General features: G+C 49.3%; 1 protein-coding gene across 1 annotated transcript; it reads left to right on the top strand.

Annotated features, from left to right (window-relative positions):
* Nucleotides 1-1,420: 1,420 nt before the first annotated feature.
* On the top strand, nucleotides 1,421-21,476 carry PLLP (plasmolipin). Its single transcript, XM_080936889.1, has 4 exons — nucleotides 1,421-1,592; nucleotides 17,618-17,791; nucleotides 19,825-19,947; nucleotides 20,727-21,476. The coding sequence occupies exons 1-4, from the start codon at nucleotides 1,458-1,460 to the stop codon at nucleotides 20,841-20,843; spliced, it is 549 nt and encodes a 182-aa protein (XP_080793015.1). The 5' UTR covers nucleotides 1,421-1,457; the 3' UTR covers nucleotides 20,844-21,476.
* Nucleotides 21,477-21,650: the final 174 nt, after the last annotated feature.

Genomic DNA, 21,650 nt, shown 5'->3' with positions numbered 1-21,650 from the left:
TCCCCCCAAGGTTTCCTCCTACTCACAGATTCAGACCTCTGCACAAGTGTCACCTCTTCGGACAGGTCTTCCTCGGATAATGTGCTGGTTAATATTATGTCAACTTGATATAAACTATGTCGATCCAAGAGGGGGGAGCCTGGATTGAGAAAATGCCTCCTTAAGATAGATTAGGCAAACCTGTAGAGCATTTTCTTAGTGATTGATGGGGGCAGACCCGGCCCACTGTGGGCGGAACCATCCCTGGGCTAGTAGTGGTCCTGGGTTCTATAAGAAAGCAGGCTGAGCAAGCCATGGGAAGCGAGCCGGAAAGCGCCCTTCCATGGCCTCTGCATCAGCTCCTGCCTCCAGGTCTCTGCCCTGCTTGAGTTCCTGTTCTAACTTCCTTCAGTGACGAACAATGATGTGGAAGCAGAAGCCAAACAAACCCTTCCCCCGTTTGCCTTTGCACAAAGGTCTATACACGTGACTCCTCGTGTCTGTGCAGGTGAAAAGGTTTCCAGGACACACACAGCAGTGAGATTCAGCATCACCTCCCATCCTGAAGTCAAGCCTTCCTGCACAAGACTTTGAGTGTTCCCAATTAATTCTTCGAAGTGAGTACCTGTACATCCTCTAGGACAGAGAAGGAGCCAGTGTTCGGCCATCCCCAAGTTCTAGATAGTCAGTTACTACATGCAGGGCTGGGGCTGGTTCTCAGGGACTTGGGATTGCACAGCTCCACCAGAAAAGCTCTGGTCCCCGACCTTCTTTATATTTTTAGCTTCCTAATAGCTGAAATTAGTGCGTGCCACTAGACTAGTTTTTGTTTCATTTTGTTTTGTTTTTAGTGTGGACAAGGTCTCATGTGTCCTTGGCTAACCTGGAAGTCACTCTGTAACCCAAGATAATCTGAATTCATTCTTCTGGCCTCTCAGTGCTGGGTTTACAGTCATATACCCGTCTTAGGTAATGTTAGTCAGTTTTGAGACTCCCTGTAGGTGTCTCACCCTGTAGCCCAAACAATCCTGGAATTCATTATATAGGCAGGCTAGTCTTCAATTTTTAGTTACCCCCTCTCCTGCACTTGCCCGTTTTGAGTTATCTGTTTAGAAAGAAACCCGCCTGCAGTCTAGAAAGACAGTCCTCCACTGCATATCTCGAGCTGGATAGCATTCACAGGACGCTTATTCACCGAGACCTGCCCGAAGACCAGCACACTAAGGGACATGGGAGAGAGCGCGTTGGTCTCGGGCAGACCGGTCTGCGGACTTCTTCAAGATCTCATTCAGAGCAAACAAGTAAATCAGGGCTTAAGGGGCGGGGCTTCAGGACTGGGCGGGGCGGGGCGGGGCGGGGCTTCGCGCACCTGTGGGTTCTGTCCAGGGATCCCACGCAGATCCAGCAGCCAGAGCCTCAGTCGCAGCCCCGGAGCAGCGCCGGGAGCGCGACCAGAGCGTCGTAGGCTCGCGATCGCTATGGCGGAGTTCCCGTCGAAAGTGAGCACGAGGACCAGCAGCCCGGCGCAGGGCGTGGGAGCGTCCGTGTCTGCACTGCGGCCGGACCTGGGCTTTGTGCGCTCCGCCCTTGGGGTGCTCGCGCTTCTGCAGTTGGTGAGCGGGGTAGCTCGGGGACTGGATGGGGGACTCTCCGGGGACCCCCGGGACGCACACTACGGAGAACGCCTGGAACCTTGCACCTGCGGACGCTCGTGCGACATCCCTGCGAGTATAACATGACTCCTGTGGAGGGGACGTACACACCCTACCCGGGTGGTTCCCGCGGCGACACCGCAGTGAGATTGCCGCACACAACTGTCCGCCAGTCTGTCCCTTTTCTTCCGCCCTGCCCCCGGGACCGTGCCCTGGCTTTCTCCGCCGGGCAAAGTCCACTGCCCGCCTCTTCACCCGGCTTTAGCCATTAAGTGCGGTCGCTCTGCAGCCCTCCTGGACAGGGCAGGACACCACATCGGTGGCCCTGAGGCGCGCGCTCCCTCCAGGGCACCAGCCCAGGGTCCGAGGGTCCAATTTCTTTCTTTGGGCTGTAGAGATTCGCAGAGGCCAGAAACCTCGTGCCTGCCATCCCCGTACTCTGCAGGCCCCAGCAAAAGACCCTTATTACTGGCTGCATCGTGAGGTGTCTGCTGTCTTTTCATAGTACCCTCCTGCGAGGCTCTGGAGGCCTGTGGTTGCCTCTAGGGAGCCATTAACTGATATCCACTGGCAGAGGGATAGGTAGCACTGGAGGTGGGCATGCGTCTGTCTCTGTCATTATCCCTCCAGTGGGCACATCGAACCAGGTTGCTGGGGAGTCGGGAGGCCTTCTGCAGAGAGATTAGGTCTTTCCGGCCCTTCAGGGGAGTGGCCATGTCCACCTGGGACGTGCTATCTTGGTTCGAGATTTCTGATCTTTCTAGGTAAACTCTCGCCCTTCACCGCCCACTCCATGCTCCGCCGCCGTCTCCTCCCAGAGTTTGTTTAAAATTCAGATTCCTGGACCCCAACACCCCCCCGGGGGGGGGAGCGTTGTGTGGAACCGCTCTTTGAATCTCCAAAAGCGCACCAAGAAATTTTCATTTTAATGTCTTCTCTGGGTGTATTTGGTTTTGATGAGATCCGGGAGGGTAGCGTGATGCCCTCTTCTGGGACCGACTTAACTCTGCTGCGTAGACAATGCCAACCCTGGAGTGTTGGGCTCTTGGTGATTGGCTTGTGTGTTTTATTTGTTTTGCTTTATTCAAGTTGTTTTTGTGTTTTGAGATAGGGTCGCATATAGCCCAGATTGGTCTTGAATTCTCTCTTAGCCATAGCTGGCTTCAAATTCCGTGTGCAGCCGAGGCTAGCCTTGGACTAGATCTTCCCAAGTGGTGTAGTTATTCTCTGGTATCGCCACTCCAGGGGTTTATCTGGTCCCTTTGAACCTCACACCTGAGAATCAGCTTTGGGTTGTGGGCGGAGCTAAATGGCTGGTGAATGAGACCGAGGAGAAAGGTCTAGGAAGGTTTCACTGGACAACCGGTTAGAAGGGTAGCTTTTGATCTGGGTCTTCACTGGAATGCAAGGCTGGGGCAGTGCAGAGAATGATAAGGTGACAGCAGACAGTTGAGCTGAGTGACATGGGGGGAAAGTAGCCCACAGGCTGAGCAGGAGATGAAGCATCTTTTCTGGTCTGGCCAGGAGCCAGAATCTTCTGGCTTCTGCACCTAGAGCCAGAACTGGGGTCTTGGTGGCTTTGGCGGGTTTCGGAGCATGAAGGCATCAGGGTGTGAAGTGACAGGTTCCTTTTACTCCTTCCCTCCTTCCCTATATTCGTTCCACAGACCTCACTTGGAGAATATACCAGTCGCTGCTTCCTAAGATGTTTCTGTGGCAACCTAGTACTCCACTGGGGACAAAAGGGGGGAGGGGCAAAGATAGAGAGACACCAGACCTGCTGGAAAGCCAGCCACAAAGCACACTGGAGGCTGGATAGGTGGGGCTTTGTTTTTGTTTTTTAACTGTTTGTTTGAAAGACTGGGTCTCTCTACGTAGTTTTGGCCGTCCTGGAACTCACTTTATAGGCCAGGCTGGCCTTGAACTCAGAGTTTTGGGATCAAAGGCGTGGTTTGAGACAGCCAGGTTTGACTAGGATTTTCTTCTCCTAGCAGAGGAGAAAACAGGCTCAGAAGTTTCTTTCTAATCACTCCCTGTCTTCTGACCTCTTGGGCCCCTACTCTTTTTTTTTTTTTTTTTTTTTGGTTTTGGTTTGCTCTTAGAGTGTGGGGTGTGGCACTTTAGAGGAAGTGAGAGGGGCTTCATGCCTAGTGCCTGCCCCCTGGGGATAAGGGAAGGCTGCCTGGAGGAGGCAGTAACAAGAGAGGTGGAGCTCTTTGCCCAGGTTGCTCTGTCTCCTACGGTATAGAGGGTCTTGCAGTGATAGAAAGATGGATGAGTAGCCCAAGCTTCTGGAGCAAACCATTGTTCTTCATCTAGCATGGCAGTTGGCCTGCAGAGCTTGACATTTGCAGACATCTGATGGTTCTTAACTCTGTAACTTGGCCAATTCCCATCTAGCTGCAGGAAGGATATCAGATGGTTTCTGTTAATCATTAAAACAGAAGAGTTAGTGTGTTTCTAAAGCCTGGCTTGAGCTAGCTATGAAGAGACATAATGTAGCAGGACACCTGCATGTTTAAAATGTTGGCTCACATAGCTATCTGTCTAAACAAGCAAGCAAGTTTGACCTAGAGACTTTTTTTTTTTTTTTTTTTTTTTTTTTTTTTTTTTTTTGCTTCATGTTACAGTTTGGTACATCCTAATGTGTTTAGAGAAACTTTGAAGAGCATGGGGGTGAAGTGCCCATCTTTTTTTCTCCTTTCTTTTTTTGGTTTTGTTTTTGAGACAGGGTTTCTCAGTGTAGCCCTACCTGTCCTGAAACTTACTCTGCAGACCAGGCTGGACTCAAACTCACAGAAATCCTCCTGCCTCTGTGTTCCAAGTGCTGGGATTGAAGGGGTTCATCAGCACTGCGGGGCTGAAGTGCCCATATTTTTTGCTACTTTTTAACACACGTCCCCTCCCCAGCTTTGGGACAAAAGATGATCTTACCTGGGACTTATTGATAAGTGCAGAGTCACTAGAGCTAAGTCACATAGTGGGGGTAGAGGGGAAGACAAACAAAGCTACTGCCTACGGGTAGGACTTGCACTCAGATCTGGCTGTTTAAGGTCTAGCTCCATCAATGTTTCCTGTTACCTCGATATGAGGTTCTGGGTTCCTAAATGACCTGACCTCTTCAGGAAGGGAGACTCAACTGAGACTTTTGGGGAGGGCTTCCTGGAAGAGGTGTGCTCTTAAGAGTCCGTCTAGATGAATGGGGTTTTAGAAGAAGGTTCTAGCAGGGTGCAGTGGCAAACAGGCCTGTAACCCCAGTGGTCCTGTGAGTGGGCGGCTAAAGCAGAAGGATTGTGAGTTCAAGACCAGCCTGTTTAGGAGGGACCACGGATTAAGCCCTGGTGCCCAGGACATGCGAGCTATCTATATATTAAGGATGCTTTAAGGGAATGGGGGTGCCTTTCCTAGCCTTCCTCCTAGGATTGGGGGCAACCACACAGTTCTGTTTTCAGGTAAACGAACAGATTAGAGGCTTCCTCTGCCACCATAGTGTCCTTCCAGTGTATCTTTGATTGTAGGCCTGGAAGCAGAGGCTTAGGTTCAAATCCAGACTCTGCTTCTTTCAACATGGGGTCCTAAGGAAGTTCTTGACTCCCTATCCCTGATGTACCTCAACCTTATACCCTTGTCTGTAAAATGGTGATGATAGAGAGCTTAGCCTGGCACATGTTGACACAAAGGCAGGATTCTCTGGGCCCTAAGATCCTGGAGCTCTTGGGCAAGCTTGAATGATTCTAGGGGCAAAGCTCATCTCTGAAAGCTTCATCATCCTTCTCTTTTGGGGGACAGGAGGAAGCTCATCCTAATGATCCTGGCTCTATGTCAGTCCCAGCAGGCAGGCTGGCTTCTCGCCATGGAGGGACAGGACCAGGCCCAAAAGAGCTCTGGCTTCCAAGAAGGGCCTGCTGTGTTGCTGAGCAGATGGGGGCAGCGGCCGGGTGGAACTGGGAGGACAGTGTGGGGGTTCCTAAGGCACTGATCTGTGGTTCTTTGGTAGCCTCAGCCAAGCCTGCAGGTTCCTGTGCCAAAACCACAAGTGCCCTGCATGGCTAATTCTCACCACACTCCTACTCACTAGTGGGCAACAGTGTGATAACTGTGGGAATCCATTTGTAATCATTTAATGAGTATATGGGTATATTCTCCTTAAAAAAAACAAAAAACAAAAAACAAAAGCGAGCAGATGGAGCTCTGAGTTTAAGGCTAGCCTGATCTACAAATCAGGTTCCAGGACAGTCAGAGCTATGTAGAAAAACCCTGTCTAGAAAAAACAAAAACAACCAAATCAAAATTCTAATTAAATGTGTGTGTGTGTGTGTGTGTGTGTGTGTGTGTGTGTGTGTGTGTAACCCAGTATTTGGAAGACTGAGGAAACCCAAGGCAATCACAAGGCCAGCCTGAGCTACATAGACCCTATCTCACAAAAGCCAAATAAATACATAAATGTGCAGACAGTGCTAAAGCTGCTCTTGGATCCAGCTCCTCTCCCTACAAGGGCAGCCATTTTAGAGCATTTACAGTCCCTTTTCAGCGGCTGGGGGTAGGGGGTGTGTGGGATGGCTCAGCAGGCAAAAACCTCTGCTACAAAGCCCGATAGGAGACCAGAACTGACTCTGGCAACTTGCCCTCTGACCTCCATATGGGCACCGTGACATGGGGAAGCCCACACATATACACAAGCACGCCCACAATGGAATGAATAGAAGTGTAATTTTAGGAAGCCCACAACGGTTTTATGGCATGTCTGTTGTGAGCGTGCTCCCTGCCTCTGGCTGTGCAGCCCCTGTTCACTTGTCTCAAGTTTTCAGCAGACCAGCCATTGCATTTTTTAGATATTTTGTTCTTTGAAGACAAACAAGCAAACAAAGAGACAAAACCAGACTTAACAGCCAAATATCCCAGTGGTGCAAAGAGAAATTGGTAAAATGTGATCTTTTTCATTTCTGGCCAACCGCCTCTGTTTTCACCAGTGTATGTGTAGTGGGGCTGGAGTGTGTGTGTGTGTGTGTGTGTGTGTGTGTGTGTGTGTGTGTGTGTGTATGATTGCACAGAACTCTAGTGTGTGTGTGTGATTGCATAGAATTCTAGTGTGTGTGTGTGTGTGTGTGTGTGTGTGTCTTTTGTGTATGTGTGTGATTGCACAGAACTCGTGTGTGTGTGTGTGTGTGTCTTTTGTGTGTGTGTGTGATTGCACAGAACTCGTGTGTGTGTGTGTGTGTGTGATTGCACAGAACTCTAGTGTGTGTGTGTGTGTGTGTGTGTGTGAGAGAGAGATTGCATAGAACTCTAGTGTGTGTGTATGTGTGTGTCTCTTTTGTGTGTGTGTGTGATTGCACAGAACTCTTGTGTGTGTGTGTGTGTGTGTGTGTGTGTGTGTGTGATTGCACAGAACTCTAGCCTCATTTAAAAGTCCAACGAGGCTGCTGGTGGTGGAGCAAGCCTTTAATTCCAGCGTTCCGAGAAGCAGAGGCAGGTGGGTGTCTGTGAGTGGGAGGTCAGCCTGATCTATAATGTGAGTTTCAGGACAGCCAGAGCTACACAGAGAAACCACAAAGATGTGTCCTACATCAGGGTATAGGAAGTTGTGAATTTTCTGTTTTTTCAAACCCTCGTTTCCATTTTTTTATTTTTATTTTTTATGGTGTTGGAGGCTAAAGATGCTCGGCAGCTAACAACTCTACCCCTGAGCTCTAGGCGCAGATTCTTCATTTTTAACTTTTACATTTTTAAAAATTTTATTTTATGTGTATGGGTATTTTGCCTGCATGTGTGCCTGGTGCCCAGGGAGGCCAGAAGAAATCTTCAGATCCCTTGGACCTAGAGTTACAGAGAGTGGTGAGCTGCGATGGGATTCAAGTCTCCATCCTCTGGAAGAGCAGCCAGTGCTCTAACCACTGACCCCTCTTTCCAGTCTAGATTCTTCATTTTAGCACAGGGAACATATCATCTTCCTTGATTCTGTAGCAATTTAAGGTGCAGCTGGGCCCTGAGCAGGGTAACCAGTCCCTTGGTTAACTCACTTGAATTTCCATTCCTTTGCTACTTTAGACCCATCTGCCATCTGGAGTGTTCTGCATATGCCAATGAATTGTCTGTGTAACAGTTCATTGGGTTTCCAGGGTCAGAGGTCATGTGCAGTGTGTGTTAGCACTCTACCCCACACCCAGCCCACCCAGGCTTCCCGGTTTAGGCTGCTATAGAGACTGGGCTGTTCCCTTGCAGTTTTTACACTGTTACATATTTAACATACATAACACAACTTTTATGTAGTGTTTAATTTTAACACACTTTCTCCCAGCCTTCTCCTTTATGCTTTTCAACTTGAGACAGACTGTCCCTAAGTTGTCCAGGTTGGCCTTGAACTTTTTGTAGCTTAGGGTGGACCTGAACTTACAATCCTCTTGCCTCGGCCTCAAGTAGCTGAGGAGACAGGCCTGTGTTGCCATACCCTGCTGCACTTGGGATAGGGGTGGAAATTGCCAAGTGACCTCCACGGAGGTCACCCCATGCCTATTTCCAATAGGTGCCTCCCCCAGCCGCCCTGGACTTTTGGATGTACCCCAATCTGAAAGGCACAGATGGGGGTCAGTGTGTGGTGTTCATCTGTCTCTGTCCTCTTAGAACAAGCATAAACTCTAAGGAGAACTGTCTCAGACCTTTGTGTGTCCTCTGTCTGTGACACTGTTGGGCTTTGCCTCCATCCTGCTACAGAAGCGCCAGGAGATTTTCAGATTGTTTTCTATTCTTTTTGTTTAAATTTATTATTGTTATTAATTTTAGTTTTTTTGAGGCTTGGCCGTGTAGCTGATCCTGGCCTTGAACCCTGACCCTCCTGCTTTCATCTCCCAAACAGCTTCCAGGTGTCCTACCACCCGCTCTCCTGATGTTTGTTTCAAAGTGTCAATTTTCTTGTTACTGAGGGTCCTCACTTTTTTTTTCCTGGCTTCTGGAAATTGAGTCAAGGTGAGACCTCTCTGGTAAGTCAGTGTCATTAAGGTCTGAGCTGAGCTTGGCCATCTGCATTAAGAACACCCAGAAAGGCTGCGCCAAGGAGACAGCCTCAGTGGCTTTTCCAGTGGATTAACCTACAATAATCACCTTTTCTCTATAAGGACATATTCTGAGAATGGGCTGAGGCTTAGATATGATTCTTCTGTACTTATGTAGCTATGGTAAATTTAATTTATAATTGAACACAGCAAGAGATTAACAGTAACAATTGTAGCAGTGTGCCTTGATGAAAGATTTTTAATATTTATGAATAGGGCCAGGTGTAGGGGCATACGACTTTAATCCCAGCCCTCAGGAGGAGAAGCAGACAGATCACTATGAGTCTGAAGCCAGCTTGGTCTACACAGTGAACTCCAGACCATAGGAAACTACATACTGAGACCCTGTCTCCAAAAACCAAGAACAATATCTAAATAATATGAGCCGTTATTTAAATAAATGTTATTTGTGTGTGTGTGTGTGTGTGTGTGTGTGTGTGTGTGTGTGTGTGTGTGTGTTCAAGCGCACAGGTAAGCCACTGCATGAGTAAAGAGGTCAGGCTACAACTTCTGGAAGTTTGTTCCCACCTTCCACCATGTGGCTCCCAGAGTTCAGACTCACTTTATTGGGCCTAATGTCTATTTCCAGCCCTTGGGCAGTGGAGGAAGGCGTATCAGACGTTTAAGGCTATCCTCTTTTATGTAGTTGAGTTTGAGGCTACCCACTGCTACATGAGTTCCTGTTTGCAAACAAACTAACACGAATTTTTTAATATAATATTTTCTGACTGTGAATAACTGAAACCACACAAAACTGTGTTTAATTAAGGAGGGACTGTTGTGGGAGGGGACCCCGAATCTCTTCTCTCTACCCGTGGAATTTTAACATCGCTACATACTAGTTGCAGTTAACTTTATGACTTCTGGTGCAGTAGACAGCCCATGTCCGCACATTTAATGGTGATTTAAAAGTTTCCTTTATTGTTAGCTTAGTCAGGCTGAATATACAACTTTATTGTGGGGGCCTATAGAAAGAAATCTGTGTGTGTTAGTGCCAGGACATATGTCACAGTGAGTGAGGGTTCTTTTCTGCTCGAAAGGGACCAAGTAGCAGCTCTATCTGTTCTGAGGGCCAGACCTCAGGCTGTGTGGTCAGTGAGAGAGCCTGGTGCACAATCAAGTGTAGAGGTGGTTCTCACCCTTCCTAATGCTGTGACCCTTTAATACAGTTCCTTATGCTGTAGTGACCCACCAACCACAACATCATTTCATTGCTACAGTATAACTGTAATTCTGCTACTGTTATGAATCGTAATGTAAAAGTCATATGCAGGATATCTGCTAAGGGACCCTCAAAAAGGTCACAACCCACTAATTGAGAACTTCTAATGTGTAGCCTGTGGTCATTCATCGACAAACACAAGACATCCCTGTCAGTCTGGGATTGTATGTACGTAGATGGTGTCTCATAGTTACACAGGGGACCACTCTTTGTTACCGTGTATAACACTTTTTTCATTTGATCATTACATTGTATTTACTTACCTTTTATTAGTTGATTTTTTTTTTTTTTTTTTTTTTTTTTGCACACATGTGTGGAGGTCAGAGGACAACTTGTGGGAAGTGGTTCTCTTTTTGCCATGTTCGTCTCAGGTACAGAGCTCAGGTCATCAGGGGTGGTGGCAGCACCTTTACCCAGAGCCATTACACCAACCCTACAGGACTTATTTCAAAAGTATATAGGAAGTGGAGTGTGTTAGCATATGCCCGTGGGCTTAGCTGGTCAGGAGGCTAAGACAGGAGTTCAAGGTCAGCCTGGGCTACTTAGGGCATACCAGCCGTCTTGGGACCCTGGGTCCAAAAACCAAAATTAACAAGTGAACAACCATTAAGAATTCTTTCCAGCTGGGTGGCTGTGGTGCACATCTTTAGTCCCAGGACTCAGGAGGCAGAGGCAGGCAATCTCTGTTAGAGTTTGGGGCCAGCCTGGTCTACAAAGTGAGTTCCAGGATTGCCAAGGCTACACAGAGAAACCTTATCTTAAAAAGAACCAACCAAACAAAAAGAATTCTTTCCAAAGAAATAAAAATGTTGGGAAGTGGGGAATTACACAAAGCTGCGAGGGCTGTGGATACCTATCAGGCCCAGAGAGGGAAGGTACTTTCCTCGGGTCACACAGCAGTTAGGGATAGCTGTGAGTTCAGGACTACTGGCTGGGGACCCTGGGTGTTTTTTTCCTCATCATCTGTCAGCATAGGGTAACCTCTGGTTCAGGAAGGGGGCAGTTCAGATTTGTAACGTCTTCCTGCACATCAGGTAGTTGCCTCTCTCCGGCCATGGAGGCTGGACTATGTCTACCATTCGATTCGGAGCTGCCGTGAACTCATGGGGGCGGAGGCCGTTTTCCTTGGTAGCGAGAACCAACCCACAAACTGACAGAACAGGGCTTGGACTTTTGCTGCTGACCAGGAGTTTCTCCTGTTTGCTCAGGGAGGAGAGGCAGGGTGACACACCGCGGTCTCTGAGTGAGGACAAGGCCAGATGTAAGGAGGGACCCGCCACTAGGCTACTGACTGGGCTGGGATAGTCTCTGACAGCGGATGAACTCTTTTCTTCTACCAGCCTGGGCCTTGGGGGTGGGGGATGGAGCGACACCACTCGCCCTGAGAATGGAGATGGGAGAGATATTTTTTCAGCCCACACTCTGAGAATAAGGGAGGCCTCGCCCCTGGGTGTGCAGCTAGATCTTCAGGGTTCACAGGGCTAAGAGATTGACAGGCTGTGGGAGCCCCTCAGCTCTGGCATCACAAACAGTAATATGTCCTCAAAGCACTAATTCCCAGGTGTCCCCACCTCCCGGGAGTCAGCACTAAGAGAAAGGAAGTCTACCCCTGGGCACCCCTCATATGAGTGTCCTTAGGCCAGATCCTCATCTTCTAAAAGAGCTTCCGTTTTCCTTCTGTGAATTGGGTTGAAAGTTGGGACCCAACTTTTTCTCTTGGGAGAAAGTTGGGTCCAGAGAGAGGAAGGCCCATGAAATTAGGGTGCTTGGCTGGATACCAGGCTATGGCTGAAGCTGTATGTTTAAGAGCCCTATCTGGGCCTTCTCAAGCAGAATAAAAATTTCCTGAGATGTTTGTTTTCATGGCTGGAGGCATCCTAGTATTGAGGAGACCCAAGCAGACATTATAGGGACCCCTGGGCAAGAGCAAGGAGGGGGGCATAGGTGGATGCTGTACGTTTCTGGAGCCTTTTCAGGCACATTGCCACTTGGGGTGCCAGAAGAAATGGGGGAAGGAGAGGAGTCACCACCCCCACATGCCTCACACCCCAGGAGGGTGCGCACCCTCAAAGTCTTGTATGATGCAGGCTGACTTGAGACTTGTGGCAACCCTCCTTTGCCTCCCAAGTACCGGGGATTACAGATCTATACCATTTAGCATGGCTGAGAAGTTTTTTCCCAAAATACTGGGGGACCATGTGGTTGAAGATATTTCAGGTCCATATGGCTCAACCATCAGCGTGTGTGTGTGTGTGTGTGTGTGTGTGTGTGTGTGTGTGTGTGGTGTGTAAGCTCTTGTACCTCTAGGATTTAAACACTCTTCTGAGATCTAGGACTTCTGAATAGCAGGTTGCATGGGAAAACTGCATTTGGAATACCAACCAGGCTGATGGCCAAGGTATAGGCGGGCTCCTGCAGAAAGGTCCAGCTGCCCATCACCTTGCTCTCTTCCTTGAACTTGAAACAGCCTGGCACAGAACTGGCCCTGGGAGAGTGCGCTGGCTGAGTGACTCTGTGGTTCTTCCTGTGTTTGTTTCAGATACAGACGGGGACAGCTTGGTGGCTTTGGGGCTTCCTGGAGATCTGGATATTGTGTCCCCCCCCCCATTCTAAAATGCTTCACATCCAGTGCAGGAATTCCAAGGTGCCTCCCCAAGCCTCCTTTGGCACAGAGGGGGTGGTGTGTGGTGGTGGTATGGCCAGCCCATGTGCCTGGAGCCTGGGTCTCTTGCCCCTTTGTCTCCTGTGACACAAAGGGTGATTTCTTATCCCTATAAAGTCCCTTTCAGTGTAGGGCCAGGATGGGGGTGGAGGTTGGGCTAGGCCAGGCTAGGCCAGGCCAAGTTCTGAGTGTCCTTAGCTGCCTAGCTGTGCCCTAAGTGTTGGGGAACCCCAGGAAGGGCCATGTGGCCACACTGGGACTCAGTTTCCCCTTAGTGTAGTAGAGGAGCAGTCATTGAGGGCTGGGAAAGACTTCGCACCACTATTCCACACCAGAGGGTCGGTCCTTGTTCTTTTTCCCCATGGTCTATGCCCACCTTCACTCTTTCTCTCTCTTTAAAAACTACTTATTTATTTTGTAAATAAATATTTATTTATGAGCACACTATTGTATGAGTACTCAGACACACCAGAAGAGGTCATCAGATCCCATTATAGATGGTCCTGAGCCACCATGTGGTTGCTGGGAATTGAAGTCAGGACCTCTGGAAGAGCAGTCAGTGCTCTTAACTGCTGAGCCGTCTCTCCAGCCCACCTTCACTTTTTCTAAAACATTTAGTTTAATTGCTAACATTCAAGCACTGAAGATATCACAAAATTAAAGAATTTCTAACATCCCTTCAAGACTTCACAGCTCTGGACAGAGCCCTTGCCAGGCATAGTTCTACCCAGCAGCCCTTAGCTCCCCAGGCTGGGTTCTCACCAGTAACACAGACTTCTGTTCCAGAGGCCTAGTTCAGCCTTTTCTACAACCTGCACAGCCTGTCTAGGAACCTTACTGTCAACTTCTAGGCAGAGTTGCTTCCCCTTCCTGGAAGCTCCCTTAGTCCATCCTTCCTTTCCTGTGGTTTAACTACACTACATAATCACACCCTCTTTGTTATGGCCCCAGGCACACCTGCAGGGTAACCAGGCTGGGCATTTCTGTCCCTGACTCCTCATCCAATTAAAAAAATTCCTTCATGTGCCCTAGATGAGGACATAGACCAGAAGGTAAGATGAGTCTTCCAAGACCCTAGTGAGTCGACTTTGGTCTGACAAGGTCTAGAAAGCAGGGGGTAGATGGACACAGAGGTCAAGGTTACCCAGAATGCCAGAAGTAAAGTTACATCCTTCCCTAGAGTTCCATGTGACTCTCTCTGACCCCTCCTTTTACTTCCCCAATCCTTTTTTTCCCCCAAATATTTATTTATTTTATGTATGTGAGTACACTGTAGCTCTCTTCAGAGACACAGAAGAAGACATCAGATACCATTACAAATGGTTGTGAGCCACCATGTGGTTGCTGGGATATAAACTCAGGACCTCTGGAAAAGCAGTCAGTGCTCTTAACCATTGAGCCATCTCTCCAGCCCTTCCCCAATCTTATAACATGTGATTTACCAATGAGGTCTTCCTCTGCCCTATATCCCAAATATTTCCTCCTTCTGGATTCCCACCCCGACCTGAATTTATCCCCAGAGCACCCACCATGTGTATTTGGCCAGTTTATGCCTTTGATCTGACCCAGCCTGCTGATGTGGGAACACCTTGAAGGTGGGGCTCCCTGGTGTAAAGAGAGCCACCCAGGGACAGGTCACGCTGGAGGGATATGTGAGCTACATGAGACATGTTCTGGACGTGGAGTTCTGGTCATGGGATCAGGGAGTAGAATTAAGGACTTTGACCTCATTCTCCGCTCCCCACACCCTGCTGCCTTTTGCTACCCCTGAAGAATGGTGCTCCCTGGCCGAGTCCAGACTTCTGGAGACCTGCTGGGTGGGGATCTGTAACAGGTACATTTCAGTGAGTCCCAGGAGGTCCTGAAGCTTCCAGAACCTCCCTCACAGGACCACACAGGTCAGTCAAGGGGTCAGTAAAATATCCAGGCCGATGGCTTAGGGACCAGGAGAAACCTGTTAGTTGGGTTCTAATAAAGGAATGGACCTTCCTTGTTCTAGGACAGAAACCAAGTCAGCTTCCTAGGCTTGGGGCCAAGCTCCACAGCCCAAAGGAACACAAATTCTCCTACCTATCTTGTGCTTTATCTCCATTAAGTTTGCTGATCTGGAAATCAGGGGTGGAGTGGGATAGGGTGAGCACATGCCTTCTACAGCCCTGCCCTTGGAGGGGACTGACATTTATCCGTCTCTCAGCAGCTCCTTCCTTACAGCTCTGATAAGGCAGAACTGGCTAGTCCACCTTTTACCTCAGTGTACTCAGTGGCTGCTGAGCGTTTGTGGAAACTTGGCAAGACAGCCTGGAGCAAGGGCAATCACTAATTTAGGCCAGGGAGCCTCTGCTGGGTACCTGGCGGGTGACCTGTCTGCTGAAGCCTGTGAGTGACAGCATTGTAGGTGGGCCTTTTCTGGATTGTCTTTGGATGCCCTTTCTAACTTCCTTTCAGATAGTAGGAAACAGCCAACCCAGTGTTGGGAACCTGGTATGCACTTCACATAAGAGATGACAGTCCCTAGGTGACCCCCTGCCTCCACCAGCTCACCTGAGAAGCTGCTGGAAATGTTATTCCAGGGAGTCTTCATTCCTCTGACAGAAATGACCTCACCTAGCTCTGGGGGTTCATGGTCTTTCTAGTGTGACTATTTCAGGCACGGTGACTTGGGGGTGGGAAGTAAAGGATGTGTGAGGGCCATGTATGGTACCACATACCTGTGGTATAGTACGTGAGAAGCAGAAGTGTGAGTTCAAGGTCAGGCTGGACTTAGGAGACCATGCCAAGAAAGAGGGGGATGGAGAGAGGGAGGGTAGGGACAAAAGGAAGTATGTGTACTACTCCAAGATCCCTTGTGCTGAATGAGTGAGTGAGTGCGTGTGTGTGTGTGTGTGTGTGTGTGTGTGTGTGTGTGTGTGTTGTGTTGTGTTGTCGATATAGGCACGGGCATGTCAATATGCTCATGTGGAGGTTGGAGGGTAACTTTCAGGGGCCAATTTTTTCCTGCCACATAGGTTCTGGGATCTAACTCAGGTCATCAGACTTTAGTGTCAAGCACCTTCAACTGTTGAGCCATCTCCCTGGCCCTTGAGTTGTAATGAAATGAGGGTTTCCTCCCAGTTTGGCATATGACCACAGTCTAGGAAGTCCCTGCTATACTGTCCCATCTTCTTCACTGTAAAGTGGGCACAAGGGCCAAACCCTGGGCATACTTGTGAGGGTCAGAGACAAGAACAGATGAAGGGTTGCTATGTGACATGGAGATCTGGGGGCTCACCCTAGCTGGGGAGTGCAGGTACAGAGCCTGCTTTGGCTGGGGTACTACTGGCCTCCTAGGCCTGCTCAGCTACAGGGTCCCTGTCATTACCCTGTAAGTCTGTATTCCACACCAAAGAAACTTCCTTGTGGTAGAGAGAAGGTGGCTGGCCAAGCCCCACTTCTGGGTCATGAGCCCTCTGGTGAGAACTGGTTAGATCCCTAGGGACTTGCAAGGGTCTGTCAGCAGAGTGGGTAGGCCAGGGGATGGGGACTTGTTTCCCAAGACTAGCATCCTGTGGACAGCTCTGCTCCTAAGATCTGACTGAAAGTGGCCTCATCCTTGGGCTGGGACCACTGGCTTCCACACTGTGCAGGCAGAGGAAGGAATAATCCTTCTGTGTCTAGCAAGAGGCTTTCTCCAGAACCACGGTAAACTCTACACCCATGGTGGCAGAATTCCAGACAAGAGGATCCTTGGGATGTGCCCCTGCAAGAAGTCTATGTGTGGAACCCTCTGGGTTTGCTGTTTTGTGGCAGGACTCCAGGGAGAGAAATTACACAAGGCTGACTGGTTGCCCCCAAGTGTAAGACTGAGTTTACTCACAGGCTTTGTGTAGCTGTCTGGGGTGGGTGTGCAAAGTTACAAATGAGCTAAGGAAGGACAGACCAGTTGTGCAGGTGGAAGAGGAATGGGTCTTGAGAAAGCCTTTAGGTTCAGAATACACAGGCAGGGGTTTGAGGTTATCAGGCCACTCCACTCACCAAGTTTACCATCCTACAGGTTCTTCACCTCCACTGTGGGTTCTGGAGGGTGACCTCAGCTTGTCAGGTTTTCCAGCCTGAGCAATAAGTCCTGTTACCCATGGAGTCACCTCAAAGCGGTCCCCCCTTTTCTTCTCTCTCTCTCTCTCTCTCTCTCTCTCTCTCTCTCTCTCTCTCTCTCTCTCTCTCCATCCCTCCCTTTCTCCCTCCCTTCCTCTTTCTCTCTCTCTCTCTCTCTCTTTAAGAGATTTATCTATTTCATGTATGTGAGTACACTGTAGCTGTGTTCAGACATACCGGAAGAGGGCATTGGATCCCATTACAGGTGGTTGTGAGCCATGTGGAGCAGTCCGCTGAGCCATCTCTACACACACACACACACACACACACACACACACTTCTTATTTTGAGACAGGAGTTTGGCTTTGAGACAGGGGTTCACATGGTCAAGACCGGCCTATGACTCACTAGGTAGATGTTGGCCTTGGACTCATTCCTAAGTCTCTTTTTTCTTCAGTGTTGGGATCACAGGTATCAGCCTCCGTGACTGGCTTCCAGCAGGTTTGTGGTTGTTGTTTTCCCTGGACTGCTGTGAGCAGTAGGGCATGAGGAGCTTACACTCTATGGGAGAAACACTGTCCCCCTCTTGAGTGGTAGGTAGTGTGGGAGTTGGGGACGAGCCTTTTGTCACACTGCATGGTGAGGACTGAAAAGGGGGAAGGATGGCCAGACAAGATTCCCAGCACAGATGTAAACAGGCGCCAAGTCAAGATTTCTTTGAAGAAGCTATTTTTAATTTTGCGTGCGTGTGGGAATGCCCTCTGCCACAATGTACTCGTAAAGGTCGGAGGACAACTTCTGGTAGTCCCTTTCCTCCTTACACCTCAGGGTTGTCAGACTTGTGGCAAACATTTACCCTGTTAGCCATCTTGCCAGCCTAAGATTTTATTTTATTTATTTTGGAGTTAACAAGAAAGGAGGCCATGGCCCGAGCCTCCGGCTGGAGCTGTGCAGCTCTGAGAAACCCCCTATTTTTCTGCAGGTGCTGGGGCTGCTGGTGTGGGCCCTGATTGCTGACACCCCGTACCATCTGTATCCTGCCTATGGCTGGGTTATGTTTGTTGCTGTCTTCCTCTGGCTGGTGACAATAGTCTTCTTCATCATCTACCTGTTTCAGCTGCACATGAAGTTATACATGGTGCCCTGGCCATTGGTGGTGAGTTGGGGCAGGGACACTGTGTGGCTCCAGGCTGAGTTCTCTTGTCTGTGAATGGCTAGGACAGGACCTCTTGGCCTTCCATAAATGTGAAATGGGGGGGGTATGTGGGTGGGTGGGTAGTGATCCTCTTGCCTCTTGGCTGCCTGAGGAGCTGGGGTGGGAAGGTATGCTAATGATGGAGGAGGGATGTTTGACTTGGTTCTGGGAAGAGACCAGCAGTGAAGGGGCTGCTGAATGGCTCTGCAGATATCCTTGGGAATCTTGGGATATAGTTTTTTCTTGAGGGTGGTCAGAATTTTGAGCTAGGTCTGGGTTTATCCGTGCAAGCTGTGGCCTAGCGTGGGTACTAGCTACTACCTCCAGGAGGCCCTTCTGTTTTGGAGAGAACGGGTACTCCAGGTTTGTCTCAGCCCAGGTTCCTCTGGCTAGAAGAATCACCCTAGCCAGACACGAAATGGCCGAGGTTTTGCAGCTGGGTCCGAGCCTTTTAGTGAGCACAGAGGCACATGATTGTAAGGCAAGCAAGGCTGGAACTAGGCAGCGATTGTTTACAATTCAATGCGGGTTTAATGAGAGGAAACGTGAGTCATGCTGAGACAGAATGGGTTTGTTAGATCCTTGTATCGCTAGCCTGAGCCAGGCAGGGTGTGCAGTTGTCACTGTACTTGGGGACAAGCTTTGGGATGGAGGTGGCAGTGGCTGGACTCCTGGCTGAGGGTCTAGCCCCCTTCTGAATATCCATGAGCCCCTGAAGAGGAATCCTGCAAGGCTGGAGACCTCTGGGGCAAGGGTGGCGTTCCTGCACAGTGCCCAAATGGAGGAGGCCAGTTGGGTGCTGTGTCTGGTGTTGGTGGGCTGATCTGGGAGAGGAGCTGGGTGGTGGCCCTTCTCAACTCTGAGTTGCAGACTGTCGACCCTTGAAAGGGCCAGGCAAGATGGACTAGTGAACTGGGCCAGGAAGGTTCCAGAAACCTAACAAGTACCTGGCCCTGAGGAGCTGCCTCTGTGCAGCTTCAACCTTGAGGAGGATGTGGCCCATTGGTGCCGTTCTTGTACTAGGTGCTAGGGATCAAATCCAGAACCTCATAAATGCAAAACAAATGCTTTACCGCTAAGATACATGCCCAGTCCTGAGGTTAGTTTTGTTTTGTTTTCTGATAGTTTTGATGTGTAGGCCAGACTGATCTGGAATTCATGACCAGACTTCCTGCCTTTGTGTCTGGACACATTGGCTCCTATAAGCTACTGTGCCCAGTTTTGGGGTTTTTGTTTTGTTTTGAGCTAGGTTTTCTCTGTAGTCCTGGCTGTTCTGGAACTCACTTTGTATACCAGGCTGGCCTTAAATTCAAGAGATTGGCCTACCTGTCTCCTGTGTGCTGGGTTCAAAGGCATGGGCCACCACCACCCATCTTATTTGGTGTTTTGAGACAGTATCTTACCAGGTTGGCCTCAGATTTGTGATTCTTCTGCCTCCACCTCTTGAGATACTGGAATTACAGGTGTGTAGCACAATGCTCAGAAGCCTTAAATATGTTTAATATGAAATTTTCAAGTTTTCGAATGAGATCTAATTTTAAGTGTTGGCAATTAAAGAAAAATGTAAAGTACAACAAATGGTTGGAGACCAGTTTGAAGACGAGCCATCCACTGGAGGTATGGCACAGCCCCCACTGTCAGCGGAGGGCTCACGCCCAGTCTTCTTGGTGCCTGGTACAGATTCCCTAGTGTCTTCCATGGTATTTATATCCTAGAGTTTCGTGCAAGGGAGTCAGATTTCTCCCACTGGTGAGTGGAGGGATGTGAGGGCCAGACACAAGGCCAGGTGCTGATGTGGTCATAGGGAGAGAGCATGGGTATGGTCTGTGTCACCCACGGCCTGCATTTCTTTAGCTGCTAGAGGTGAGTGGCTTGTTGCACTGTTCCTGCCCTACCCTGAGACTTCGGGCCTTCCCGCCAGGGCTTCTCACTCAGCTTCAAGGTGGTGATGTTCCCCGTGGATGTCATACATTTTCTCTTCTTTCCCCCAACAGTTACTGATCTTCTTTGTCGCTGCCACGGTTCTCTATATTACTGCCTTTATCGCCTGTGCGGCAGCGGTCGATCTGACATCCCTGCGGGGCTCCCGGCCATATAATCAGCGCTCAGCTGCCTCTGTAAGTTCCCAGGGCTCCAGCCTTCTGCAGGGTATCCACACACAGGCTCTACCTGTGTTCTTTTCTAAGAATCCCAAACTTGGGGGCTGTGTCAAATGGCCACTCACACTCCATCCACAAGGCCCTGTTCGCTTCTAGAGGCAGATCCTATAGGTTCTTTTTTCAGACAAGCAAACTAGAGGTGTGGTCATGTCTAGGACAGGGCAGCCTATGCCTGGTGTCTTCCCTCTTCCTGGTAAATATGGTTTAAAATTAGTGAACTCACTCTTGGGAACTGAGACCCAAACCTCTCTAAGCATACATCACATACAGAATACACACTGGTTCAGAAAACTCCTGGGAGCTTTGAGTATTATTACTGGTTGTTTTTGTTTTGTTTGTTTTCTGTTCTGGGCCTGGAACCACAGGGCCTTGGAAGGCTAGGCAAGTACTCTACCTGAGCTGGATCCCAGCCCTGAATGTTGCTTGTGGACACTAGGTCCGTTAGGTATATAGTTACCCTATGGTCACTTCTTCCAGAGACCAGGTGGACACTCATGGCCGCCCCTGGCACCATTTGACATGTCTGGCCTATGTAGTTCTGCTGTCCCTGACCCTTAGAACATAATGCCAGATGTGTGGTATGGGTAGGCATAAGGGTGAGCAGCCAGAACAAGTGGTTCTGATTAACTTTTATCCCCGAGTCTCTGAGGAGACCCACTTGGTCTTGTGTCACTGTCCCCATGTGGTTCCCTGGCTCTCTCTGACTGAACACCTTGGCCTCTTTTCTCCCCTGCCAGTTCTTTGCTTGTCTGGTGATGATTGCCTACGGAGTGAGTGCTTTCTTCAGCTTCCAGGCCTGGCGAGGAGTGGGTAGCAACGCGGCCACGAGTCAAATGGCTGGGGGCTACTCTTAAGCCAGCTATGCTGTGGCCTAAACCACGGCTGGGTCTTAGCATAGGGTCAGCCCCAGTCTTACCAGACTCCAGCTCTCCAGTACTCCTGAGGAACAGGCCCAAGCCGACATAGATGGACTGCCAAGAGCCAGGAGTGGGGACATCCTCCCCACCTCCCTCATTCAGCAGAAGGTGATGGGGGTGGGGGGTTCTTATGGCTCTGCTTTGTTATCAGAGAACTTCAGTATCCCAGGCTGGGCCACCCTGCTCACCAGCACTAAATGCACTAACGGACCTTCAGCCTCTGATCTGCCATAGTACAAATCTAACAAGACATCAGATTATCTATGTTCCAGGAGCTAAGCAAACCCCCAGGCTCTTCTGGTCCCACCTTCCTCTCCCCTCCCCCCAACAACCTGTAAAGGGACTTTTAGGAAGAGTTGGGACTTCGAAGACTGGACTGTTTCAGTTGGTTTCAACAGTTTCTGATGGTAGTAAGCCTCACCATGTCCCCTCCCTCGTGTGGAATTCTCTTCCTTTGGGAAAGGTAGCATCTATGCAGGATGCTTCCCCCAGACTGCTGATTAGGCACAGGGGACTTCCAAGGAGGGAGAGAAGGAAACAGGGCCTTGCCTGGTGAGTTGTCATGGGGGTTAATGGTGACTCTTGTTTGGAATTATTTTTTACAATTTAAATAAAAACGAAAGTGTCTGTTTGGAAAGGTGTTATCATTTGTGGTCTGAGATATTTCCTAATGTTTTGCTTTTTTGGTCTTTAAAGAAAATGGCAACAATTATGATGGAATTAGAATCGCATATTTGGGGTTTT

This window comes from Micromys minutus (assembly GCF_963924665.1).
Source record: "Micromys minutus genome assembly, chromosome: 24".
Taxonomy (NCBI): Eukaryota; Metazoa; Chordata; class Mammalia; order Rodentia; family Muridae; genus Micromys; species Micromys minutus.
Note: the sequence above shows the minus strand (reverse complement) of the source record. Positions and strands in the feature narration are given on the sequence as shown.

Coding starts and splice junctions, on each gene's coding strand:
- PLLP (XM_080936889.1), top strand. CDS start 1,458: ATGGCGGAGTTCCCGTCGAAAGTGAGCACGAGGACCAGCAGCCCGGCG. Junction 1,593..17,617: donor TGCTCGCGCTTCTGCAGTTG/GTGAGCGGGGTA, acceptor ATTTTTCTGCAG/GTGCTGGGGCTGCTGGTGTG. Junction 19,948..20,726: donor ATCAGCGCTCAGCTGCCTCT/GTAAGTTCCCAG, acceptor CTCCCCTGCCAG/TTCTTTGCTTGTCTGGTGAT.